Here is a 12,611-nt window from a genome sequence, read left to right on the forward strand (position 1 = left end):
CATTTTTTTTTTTTAGTAAGGTCTTATCTGTCATATGATATTCTTGTGAAGAAAAGCAGTCTATCTCTGGTAATCACTCGACTGTCCTTTAAGTCAAATAACATACAGATACTTCTGAGAGAATATCATCTCAGGGTTTTTCTAAAGCCTGGATCTGATTGTGTGCTTCCAGGCATTCATTTTCCAGGCATGTAGTGATCTAGCAGCATGAGAAATCAGATTTCTGGGGAAACTGTCTCCTCAACACCTCAGATCACAACACCCTCCACCAACCGTGTCTAAGCCCAGGAGGTAATTGGGATATTGAGGATTTATTTCTTCCTTATCCTCTGTGTGATGCCAACACAACTGCGAGCTAAAACCTGGCGGTGTTTTTCTTTGCAGGGAATTGGAGGCAAGACAAGGAACAGCTCATTTGTTTGGGCTGCCAGACAGTTGCATGAGGATAATTATTGTGTGCTGTTTATTTATGTTGGACTCAAACCAGTGGTGGTGGGGACCTGGAGATGCTCTGGAATTACTCACGGCAGTGAAAGTTGGAGCTGCTGGTGTTACAGCTCCGTGGGGCATCTCGTGTTGTCTGTGCCCAGTCAACACCAGCAGGGCACTGATAAACCAGCAAATGAATTTAAAATGGCTTTTAAAATCGAGGCACTTGCAGAAGATTATTTGCAAGAAGCTAATAAAATGATGGAGTGTGTAATGTGATGGAATTATTGTTTTGTGTGAACGCAGAGCTGTAAACGACTATGCAGGGACATTTAACAGAGAGAAGGTAGAACTGGAAGTAATCAGATGAAATGAAGCAAAGATCATTTAAGCCAAGCACTGGGGTATTTTATAGGGGTGTTACTTGGCTTCAGAAAGGCAGAGTAAAGCACCCTGTGAGAGTGTATCCTATGAAACTCCTAGGTGATGACAGGATTTGTAGGCGAGGTTTTTATTGTTTGTGTACAACTGGAAAAGCAATAAAATCAATGGAGAAGCTTGTACACATTATCAGTAACATGACAGTTCATTTTGGGCTGCAAAGATGCAGAGTTATGCACTAGCTAACCAGCAGGCTTTTACTGTACCAGGAAATGTTCTAATTAAAAGTGAGGAGAATGTATTGTAACTTGAATTTTCTTTGGTGTTCTATTGCACTTAGAAAACTACAAGTTCTTTCTGTGTCAGAGCTGGTGGATGTGGAATATGCAGCAGAGGAACTGTAAATAACAAAATATTATAATAGTTTTTATTTCCATGAGACAAGGAAAGATTTTAAATTTATGTACTTGATTTCTTTTACATTTTAACACTTGCTGTTATCAATAGTGATGAATCTGAAACTCAAACACCAATCAGCTTCTCAATGTTTGGCATTTTTTCAGCATCTTGAGCTGTTATCTAATCAGCATCACAGAAGGTGAAGCAGGAGAATTTTTTCAACCAGCTGAAGTGGTAGCAATCATGAAGGATTAAAGCATGCCTTGAATACAGAGCTACTGAAGAAAAATGCAGGAATTGGTAGCAGTTAAGGACAGGTAAAATTAAGGGACAGGATCTGTAGGGAATAGTGTCTAAATGTGCAAATTACTGGGTAGATCTGCTGTCAGTTCTAGTCCCTCCCTTGAGTTTTACAGCAAATGCATCCATATGGTTACATGAGTGCACATTTCTGTAGTCTGCATCCTCCTTGCTATAGCACAGGCATTTACATTTTTTGCTCAGTATTGAATTTGATGCTGGAAAACTGCTAAGCAAAGGTCAAGGAGGATTTGTGAGGGAAAAAGAACCATCTGAAGCAAGGGTTGGTGGGTGGGCAGAGCCAAAACTTGAGGAGCCACAGGAGACTCTGATTTTCCAAAGTGTGATGAGGTTCTCACAGTTCAGAGTCCATTGGTTTTATAGCATTTCATGGCTCTCTGGGCTATGGGAGAAAGTATTCCATGGAGACATTGTTTGCAATGTACTTTGTTCAGGGAAAAAACCTGCTTTTAATAACTATATTGATGTCCTGTGGAGGTGTGGTGGAATGGGCATGGTGGTAGTGGTGTTTGTTTGGTTTTTTGGGGGGTTTTTTTGTTTTTTTTTAATGGGAAAAACCTTTCTGAGTCTTTCTTTTCAGTAGACTGGATGTGGTCACTGAAACAAACTCGAGGCAGTGCCTCAGAGATAAATCAGTATGTTTTCTATGACCCTTTCTTTCTGTGGTAGAATTTTACAGAGATTAGACTAATGAACTGATCTCCCTGCTGTTAGGTGAGGTGTTTTATTTAGACTTTTAACTACAAATTAGAGGTCTGCTGCAATGGCAATAAAAGTAAAAGAAGGAGTTTTATATCACAGCCAAACTGGGATGGCCCACATTGCATTGTATCTCAGCCATGCAAACAGCAAAAGGAGGCAAAGAATCTCTATGGAGGCAGCTGAGCTGTTGGACATCAAATAATATGAAATTTAGTGGCTTTTAAGTGCAGAATATATCTTCATGGATGTATGTGCACATATGTATGCAGATGTGAAAAGCAAACATTGTTTTTGTAAAAGCTGAATTGAAATACTGCAGGTGTTCAGTCTGTGTTGGAAATGCCATTTATTATGAGCTCAATTATGGTACCTGATCATAGGGCACATCTGAAGTCTTGAAGTAGAATAGGAAATAGGATATCTTAATTTGTGGGATTTAAAATGTTTGGTATCCAAGATTTAAAGAAAAGAGTTGCCTTTTTTTTTTTCTTCCAATAGTTGTGTCAGCTTGTGTAGTAGTGCTGTTGAGGAATTCACCTGGTCCAGGTAGCTGGGCTCACAAATTGCAGATTGAGATGGAGATTGAAATGCACTTTAAACTCTGGGTGGGACCCCGAGACAAGGGGCTGTGAACTGCCAACCTTTGGGACAAAAAAGGAGCTGGAGATGGAGGATGCCAGCCAGGTGAATTGACAGAGAGACACTGCAGGAGCCTTCCAGTCTCAGAAATTAAAGTCTCTGGCCTTGGGAGTGTGACTGTCAGGGTGTTCTTCTTCTGGTTGAAACACTCACACATATTGCCCAAACAAGTTTTCATTATTTTTTTATAAAACTGGTCGTTGTGTTCTTGTACACTGTATTTCTGCTTCAAAACTTCACTGGATGTCTGTCCCCAAACAGGAAAATTCCTCCACTACTTCACAGCAGGCAGAAAGGACTGTATAATGTTTATAAAACCCTTAAGTTTTCTCAGGAAAGCAGTGAGCTTGGCTGATCAGACTTCCCTGGTTTTGTGTCTGTCTTTGCTCCGTAACTTGGCAATTCATCCTGTAAGAGTTTACAGTGCACCCAGTCCCAAATGCTGTCTGGTCTTGTCCCCTCCCAGCCTTTGGTCTGGAACATCAGGCAAAAGGTTTGAGAGCCATTTATTTCTTACCTATTCTGTGGTTCTAGTCCTGTATAACCTACTCAAACCTTGTACCAAGCCGTGTGAAGATCTGCTAGCTAATTAAATGCAGTTTTTTTCTTAATCCAGCCACTCAGCCAAACATCACAGGGAGTCCAGGGGTGTTTTCTTTCTCTGCAGCTGGATGCTGCTACTGGAGCAGTTCACAGCTTGGTTTAATGCTACCCTTGAGTTACAGAGCTCTCAGACTGGGCTACACCTTCTCTTTGGCAGTTTGGAGAAATCAGATAGCTCTGCAAGCAGCCATGAAAAAAGCAGATATAAAGCAGGATAGGTTATACCTCCTGATATACTACTTACTAAAATGTGAAAGTATAAATAAGACAATGAAGTATTTGTTTAAAAGTGCTGAATGTGTGGGAGGAACCCTCCATCCCAGGTCTCCTGTGAGTTAAGGATATTTTAAGCACTTTCCCACACACACCTTTGGCCTGTTGTATTTAATACAGATGTGCACATTTGTATGGAATAGTCATCTGAATCCATCTGAATTTTTGGTGTTTTCCACTGCTCTACCTCAGCACAGTGAGGCTGCAGGTGACTGATGTGGGAGCACTGCAGGGATCAGGCTGAGCTTGGGTTGAAATAGCCCAGATGAATGATCTACAAGATTAAAAATAACTAGCTAATCAGGATGCTCTGTAATTATCCAGTGTATGTATTTAATTTACCACCCTCAGTCATAGCCTTTCCCAAAACAAGCATTTCTACTGAAAGTAACCATGATAATGTTTGCATGGATTAAAGGTGAATCTTTTGAAATAAAGGTATGTGCCTCAGCTGCAGAATTATCTAAGCTTCTAAAAATGTATATATGACAGAAACAGAATGTAAGTTCAAGTATATAATCACCTTGTTAATTTACTTTCAGCTAATTTCACTTTCTATAAGTTGCATCCACACTTAGACAAATGGCAATTTTCATTCATTTCTGTGCCAGTATTTAAAAGCAGAACATTACAGTACAATCTCATTACTACAGCTTTATTGATTTATAAAATTACACTTTATTACACTAATCCATATACTAGAATGAATAAAACCATGCATAGTTGCAGCTAAGGTATTCTTGCCAAGGAGGGACATAGTTTGCTTTTTCATCAGTAGTTCACAATTTAAATTAGTGGATGTCATGCTGTTGGACTCTAGGAACATGGGATTAATGGCAAACTCATTAGTTCATGAAGTTTAATCTTCTTGGTGGGTGTCCCACCTCGTGGGAAATAAGAGGGATTTGGCTGCAGGTGTCTGCTGAGGTAACAGCAATCACTCAAAGGAAAGGATCTAGAGCTGCTGCTATTGTGAGCCCGGGAATATTTATTATTTATGCTTTATTTGGTGCCAGAATACTCTTTTCTTTGCTAAGGAGAAAGCAAATGGATGCTCTGAAGGACACAAGAAGAGGCTGTAGCTGCATTAGCAAGTGCCCCATGGCAGTAGCACCACTGGTGCTACTTTTCCCAGGTCTGGGGAGCGATGCTCTGTTTGAATATTTGGCATAGATCCTTAAATAGGTCTTTTAAAGTGGCTTTCTTGTGGAGTGTGTCAGGTTTTACAGCCTTACTTCTCTTCATCAGGTAATTATCAGTTTCTATTAAATTTCTATTACAGTGGGGAGTGAGGCCCTGATGCTGAATTGGCTTTGCACAGCCTTGGCGTGGTGTTTCACAGCACGTACAGATGAGCTTGCAAAGCCCCAACATGGTGGCAAGTTATTTTTGTCCCTTTTAATCTGTTAGGCCCTGATCCTGATCTGTAGGGTTTCCTAAATCCCATTGATTTCTCCAGAATTAGGTTCCTGGAGTCCTTTGAGAGCCTGGGTTTGGCTGGGCTTGTGCTACTAACCAGAAACAAACCCACTTTCTGTACCTCAGAGCGCTCTAAGGATAAATGTGTTGAAGATTATCAGTGCTCTTATTTGGTGGCAGGGAAGGCCACTGAAATACCAAAAATAGATTTATAAAGGACAAAAATAACTTGCTGGCTGGAGGGTTTTACACAATCTGAGCTGTGCTGTGTGGCTTGGCTGAATCACTTGTGCAGGGAGGCTCGGGGCAGTCCGTGCTTCTCGGAGGGGAAGGGCCAGGGAGATGCAACTGGACACAGCAGCTCAGAGAGAGGGAGAACAGCTCCTGTGTGTGCCTGGGACAGCCTGCCAGCACCTGTGGGCATGGCTGGCACAGTCCTCTGGGCAACAGGGACTCGACCCCAGCTGCTGCTCTGGGATCCTTCTATGGCCACTTGCAAAGGCAGGTGGGAGAAGGAGATGCTGAGCTCTTCTGTGCAAATCCCTTCCACCTCCCTCATGGAAGAAAAATTGCTTTAGACCACAGCCATGAAATGCATTTCTCTCTGAAACATGTCTGTAGAAAGGCAGTTTTGTCTTTGTCAGCTCTTTTCTGGGTTTAATCAGTCGTTCCTGCTGACCACAGTGAGAGAAATTTGTTTTTAGTCCTGCAGTTGTGTGTGTGGCCAGGAAGAGTCAATCAGCATCTGTTCCTGCACATGCATCATTAACAGGGCTGTGAGTTAATTTCTAGCTGCAGACACATTCTTCTTTGGATTGAATTTCTCCTCCACCACCAAGACTCTGAATGCTTGTCACGTTCTTGGGGTTTATAGGTGTCGAGTCTCTGGCTGGAGAAGGGATGGACAGAATTTAAAATCCCAAAATGGGCTCCCTGAGTTTCAAGTTTCAGGGGAAAATTGTGTTTATAAGCTGAGCATGTTTGGTTTGTAACAGATTGGGCCTGTCTGAAATGTCCATATTTTATGTAGTTACAACTATGAATGACCCCTTACCACAGGTACGTGGGGCTACAGTGTATAATGGATTGCACAAGTCCAAATACAATTCCTTTCACTTCTGTTGGGGAAAAAATAAAGTGTTCTTAGTTTGAGTAGCCCCAGAAGTCAGTAAGATAAGGTAGTTCTGTGTACAGTGTCTTCTTGCAGACAGGTTACACTTTATTTTTATGAATGTGGATAAGGCTGTTTTTAGCACTGTGCTGCTGATAAGTTCAACCTTAAGCTTGGCTGCTGATCAGGTTCCCTCTTCTGGAGTCAGACCAGGTTGTCTCTGTCTGTTCCCTTCTCCATTTGCTATTAGCAGATCTGTGAAGTTTGTTCTGCCTTCCAGTATTCTGGCACCATAGGTGGCAGAAGCAGGAGAGCCAAAGCAGGCTCTCCAAACTACCCTGAGATGTGAGGGAAGAAGGTGACCTCCAAACACAGTGGGAGGGAAAAGGGGCTGTTTTTCCTAATGTGTTTCTTCTTTGGCAGCTGAAGGCTTTTTCCATGTAGGTGATGAGAGCAGTCTCTTCTTGCTGAATGAACAAAAATACCAGTTTTTTAGATCAGTGGGAAGAGCAACCCTGCCTTACTCCCAGCCCAGCCTTTCCAAACCTCCCACTTGGCCTTGCATCCTCCTGAGTCAGGAGCACCCCTGCACACAAATTCACATTAAAACCTTATTTACTGCAGTTCCACACACTGCTGCTAACCACCAGTGGCTTGAGTCTGTATAAAATATGATTATAGCAACTATTATCATTGCTTTGAGTGTACAGCTCCCACATTATCTGTCATTTTAAGAGATGATGGTCAGTGGAGATGAGGAGCAAAGGGCTTGTGGTTTGATGAGATGTATTTTGGTGGCTCACCAGATTGTCACTGGCAGCCAGTGGAACTGGAGGAGTTTGCAGAAATTACTGCTTTGCAAATGAGAGTTCTGAACTTGAAATGGTGGCTTCCAAATGACTTGCTAGGGGCTGTTTTGGTGCACAGTAACAGCATTACTGCTCAAGAACTTTTTTTTTTCTTTTAACATGGAACCAATTTAAGTGACTGCAGCCCCATTAAGTCTTATTTTTAGATTACAATAAGCAAGACCCTGATTAATTTAGCAGCAGGGCATCAGTGAATACTAACAGCTTAACTTGAAGCCCTGGTAGATTGATAAAGAGCTAAAGAGCCCCTGAGTCATATATTAACAGTCTGGCCATAGTATAATTGAGGCTTGTGTTGGGTAGGTGTCAGCATGCTCGATAGGCAGCACAACAGCAGAAGCTATTTGTCTTTTAAATGGACACTTAAATTATTCAGCATAGTAGGGATAGTCATCAGGACATCTGAGCCACAGCCCAGCTATTCTAGGCATGTGTGCACAAGCTCTAATTAGTTCAGATACAGCACTGAGCTCTCTTGGGCAAACTCACCTGTGTCTAGGAGCAGTTTCTCATCCAGCCCTTGATGAGTGGCCCAAGCATTGGGGATGCAAGAATAAACTGGGATGCACATAGCTTGGGAGTGATAACCAAAGCAACAGCTGGGCAAACATCTCATCTGAGCCACTCAGGTTAGATGTAGTTTTACTTTCCTGGTCCATGAGAGAAGGTAAAAACTGCAATGCTAACCAGTAACCTTATTTTTTTTGTTGTTTTTTTAAGTCTTCTGTGGTTACAGGAAATTTGAGGAACTCCCCTGTGAATATAATGTATCTAACTAGTTGTGTATGCTGTGGAATATGCTAGCCAAATAAGACTGAAAGCTTATGAACCATTAAATGTGCAGAAGGAGATGGTAGCCACTCAGTTCCCCTCCAGTTCCTTCTTGCTGCAGCATTAGCAATTCTGAGGTAGTCACACAATGGACATAGCTCAAATTAATTAGCTAAATTGGTAGCTAAAGGCAATAAGATTTCATGCCATTTAATATTTCAATGCAAACAAGACAGGCAACTAAACGTATTTAAATATGATTGGTTCATCTTCTCGAGTGGAGTATCTTATCTTCTGTTTGGGCTAAATTCAGCTCTCATTGTGCTCAATTAATTCTGCCATTAGCAGTGGTCTGACCTGCTATTAGCTCTGATAAAACATTCCGTTTTCACTGAAGACCATCCTGTGGTAAGGATGTTGAAATGCAATTTAAAGGGGGAAGGAGGATGCACACGCTTTGCTTTTGTACATAATTAAGCCGTGCTAGTGGTGGGAGACTTAATTACAAGCGGAGTTTATCAGCAGAGGGCTGCAGTGGTGGCTGGCGGGCTGTGGTGGTGCTGGGCTGTGCACACACAAGCCTTGGAGCAGTTGCTGCAGGCTGTGAAAGGGCTCTGGGTGCAAGGTGCTGATTATTCTCAGCGTCCTGTGCCTGGGAAAAAAAAGAGTTTATACCTCTTGGCTTTCTTTTCTTCCCCCTGTTCTTGCCGCCCGCCCTCTCCCCCCACCCTCCTTGTGAAGCAGCCCTTCTGGCTTTGTTGTAAGTGTGGTTTGTAATCATTGTACACATCCCAGATGGTTCATGAAAACTCTTTGAAATGCCATCTGCCAGGCGTGTGTCCAGCCGGCAGCCTGTCATTCTGCTGCAAGAAAAACGGAGGCGGGTTCTCCCTTCCCCCTGGCTCCCTGAATTGCATTCACTAGCACTCGCTCAGATGTGGAGCAGGAGAACAGCCGGAGCATCTGCAAGCAATCTCTGCTCCAGACACCAACATGCAAAGTCGTTGGGTTTTTCACCCTCGCCCAGATAAGATATCCCAGCCAGTGTAGTTTTTATTTTCCATGAGTTTGCTGCTGAGGACCAGCTGAGGTGACAAATGTTATCTCTGTGATGCAATGTTTTCCTTTTCTGTGGTGACTTTGCTGATGCTTCCTGCGTGTGTTGCAGGCAGTCGGGCTGATAGCAGGCACAGCTGCGTTTTTTTTTTTGACTTGAACATATTCAGGAAATTAAGAACACCGAGATGAAACAAATAGATCCATTAAAATGGCTCAGAGGAATTATGGCAGAGATATAATTGTCATGTCAAATAGGCAGCCAGCACTAGTAAACTGCTGACTGCAATTTCATCGCTATAAAAATTCAGAAGGAAGGAAAAAATGATTAATAAATATGCTCTGTGGGAAGATAGAGATAAAGAAGAGGCTTTAAAAGATAAGGTGAAAGCAATCCTGAAGTTCCCTGATCTTTGTGTCTCATCAATGTGTTAGCAGTTATTGGGAAAACACACGTCCCAATCTTTGTCATTTGGCTCACGTGCCACATGGCTGGGGGTGATGTTGGGCTGATTGATGAGCAGGGCTGCAGAGTCCAATTCTCACTTCCATTGTGCTACAGGCATGGGACAGCTACAGCACACCACTGGCCATAGTTATTGGTGTGGCTTTTCATCCCTCCTGCTCCCCACTCCCCAGCCAGCTTTGGGGAATGTGGCAGGCACGGTGCTCTGGGATCCTCCCAGCCTGCATGGCAATGTCAGGGCTCAGGGGGAGATGTGGCATCTGGGCTGATCACCCCAGCTGCTGGGTGTGTGCTCCTGGTGTGCCAGGGAGGGACCTGAGGGAGCTTCTCTGCCTGCCCTGGGATGGAAGCACCAGCACTGGGGTGGAGAGGGGTGCATGGTGCAGCTCCAGCATTTCTCTGCACTAGGTCTGTGAAAGAAAATTGCCTTCTGTTATAATCGACCCAGTAAAAACTGCTGTAGCCTTACTATAAGGATTCAGAAATACAAAGAATGCAAGACTGATTACTTTCCAAATAGAAAAGAGTAATTCTGCTAACAGGGTGGAGCTATCCATCACTATTTCCATCCCCTTCCTTACTTTTCCTCCCTCCTTCACCCATTCATACAGCTCCAAGAGGAGGAATGATGGAAAAAAGCACAGGAATTTATAGACTCTCTGAAGGTTGATGGTAAATAATAAAAAAAGAGAGTTTCTATTTTGAAACAAGAAATGGAGGATGTTAGAGAAAGTGAATGTCAATCAAGGAAATTAATCTAGTGACAGTCTTTCAAGGGTGTCACTCTGCAAGACTGACCTCTTGAACAGTCTCTCAGATGAATAGGAGATAAGCAGACTTTCCGCTTCCCTGGCACTTGAGGAAAACATTTGCCAGATGCAGGCATGGTAAATTTATGCTCTTTCAACTTCTGAGAACTGGAATCTTCCCAATTAGTTTTCAGAAGCTCAGCTTCTTTATTCTTTCTTCTGTCTTTTTATAGAGGGTTTAAGAAATTGTATGCACTGAGAAGACACTGCCCAGGGGCCAGAAGAGTCCCTCAGAAGTGAGAAATTATGCTTTGTTAAATGTTAGGTATGGTTTCCACGTCTCTGAAGTTATTCCCAAGCCAGCAGACTGGTTCCAGCCACAGCATTCCTCTACTTCCAATTCTCTAACTCTGGTCTTTATTCCAAAATTCTGTTTTCTGCACCATCTGTAAATCTGTCATTTATATTTAATCTCAGATGTACAGAATCCAGCCACCTCCCAGCCTCCAGAGTGATGGAAAATAAAGCTATTGAACAGAAATGGATCCTTATCAATGAAGCTCTGCTCAGTGACCTAAAATTCAGTGTCTCAAGTCATCTTAGGCAAAAACTCATGAAATGACTCATATTGCACTGTGCTCCAGAGTGCTGTAAATTGGCCAGAAGGGACAAGAGTTTCAGAGCTGGCAGAGTGGCAGTGACCAGAGCCAGTTCTCCATGGGCACTACAGAAATTGTCAAGTGCTGGAGAGAGAGATTGAGTGTGACTTATTACTAAAAGTATTCCTGAACTGCAATGAGCTTGTAGGTGAACTCCTGTGAGAAGAGTTGTCAGGTTGTCTCTTCAGTGAGCATGTGTGTGTGAATGGTGCATCCAAACTGTCTCATGGTGCTTCTCAATGCTGAATAAAAAATAACAGCATAAATAGAGATGAAACAGTAAGAAGAAACAAGGGAGAAATTATGTTAATGATGTGAGAGAACATTTGGTGAGATAGTGATACAGGAATAATGGAAAATAGTTGCCTTATCTGGTAATACAAATTGCAATTTTAGTGAAGTATGAGAGACAATGCTAACAGCAGGAAAGTAATTGCTGGCATATTCCCAGGTACCAAACTTTTCCAGCTGTGTTCCTGGATGCAGAGATGAGAGATATCTTTGCCAGAGTCTTTCTGAGAATACAAGAAATGTCCCTCAGTTGTTTTGTTCTAAATGTGCCACCAGTTCAACCTGAAATCTATGTCTTGTTTTTGCATGGGCTCCTAACTTCATCCTTCCTGTGACCCTTGTAGCTCACAGAACTGTATTTTACAGATACTGTTCTATCTTTGTGAAAACTGTGCTTTTAACCCTTGATAAGAAAACAACTCTAATGATGTTCTAATTTCTCCTTGCAGGCACGACCCGCCCTCCAAGAGAAGGAGAAGTGCCTGGTGTGGACTATAACTTTCTGACTGTGGAGGAATTTCTGGAGTTGGAGAGAAGTGGGACCCTTCTGGAAGTAGGAACTTATGAAGGTATGGAGCCAGGGGCAGTGAAAAAGCATTTCAGATACCCTGATGGGACACCACATTTGCATCTCCCTCCTCAAGTCAGGACCTTGCTTTCCATCCCAGTGCTCTGCTTCCCTTTTCTCTGCAACCTGAGAGAGGGAATTCCAATTTTGCTGTGCTTTTATATTTTGCCTTCAGGTTGACTGCCTGAAAAGATCAACATCAGCATGTAATCCCATAACAGAATACTGGGACATTTATTCTTTATATTCACTAGGGCTCATCTCCTTGTTCAGATTTTCTTTCCTCCTGCTCTTTCTCTTTCCCTCCACCTTCCTTCACCCAGTTTTGTGTCACTGTGCAGCTAGGTGCTAGGTGATACACTGGTTTTGATTTTTTTCCCCTTATACTTGAATAATTGCTTCTAACTTGGGTCATTGTGTCAATCCTTTTTACAACACAACTTTGCAAACAACAGCACTGAGACAGTCAAGGGGCACTGAAATGTCACCAGGGTGAGAGCAGGAAAAAGCTCCAGGGAAATGCACGGCAAATGGGTCATGTTTAGGTACACAATAGGATTTGTGTGACTAAATCTGCAGTCTAAAGCTCCTTTACATTGAAAACTCCTTTTGGAGTGGGTTGGGGTTTTCTTCCTCGGGGGAACATTCAAATGTACCTCTTGACAAGACAATGAAAAGAAATATTTTACAGGTTTGAAAGTCCTTCCAGTATACTTCAGCTCAGTCATTTCATATTTCCATTTGAAAGAAGTTTAATGGTTCTTTCTGTAAATATGAGAGATTGAAAAAGCTTTAGTCTTTCAGCCTTATTCTAATTATTCTTTATAATAAGAAATATGGAATACATTTAAAAATACAAACTACACACAACTAGGCCAAAGTCTTTGAAAAGTAGTCATCAAACA

The 12,611-nt window shown here is 42.4% G+C and overlaps 1 protein-coding gene across 6 annotated transcripts in view; it reads left to right on the forward strand.

Annotated features, from left to right (window-relative positions):
• Window positions 1-12,611, forward strand: part of LOC117002661 (membrane-associated guanylate kinase, WW and PDZ domain-containing protein 1-like) — a 295,287-nt gene that overhangs the window by 233,578 nt on the left and 49,098 nt on the right. For all 6 annotated transcript variants that reach the window (XM_033071996.2, XM_033071995.2, XM_033071993.2 and 3 more), the window contains exon 3: window positions 11,588-11,707. In XM_033071996.2, the coding sequence (XP_032927887.1) occupies window positions 11,588-11,707 (120 nt within the window). The remainder of the gene's footprint in view (window positions 1-11,587; window positions 11,708-12,611) is intronic.

Source organism: Catharus ustulatus, chromosome 13 (assembly GCF_009819885.2).
Source record: "Catharus ustulatus isolate bCatUst1 chromosome 13, bCatUst1.pri.v2, whole genome shotgun sequence".
In the NCBI taxonomy this organism is placed as follows: Eukaryota; Metazoa; Chordata; class Aves; order Passeriformes; family Turdidae; genus Catharus; species Catharus ustulatus.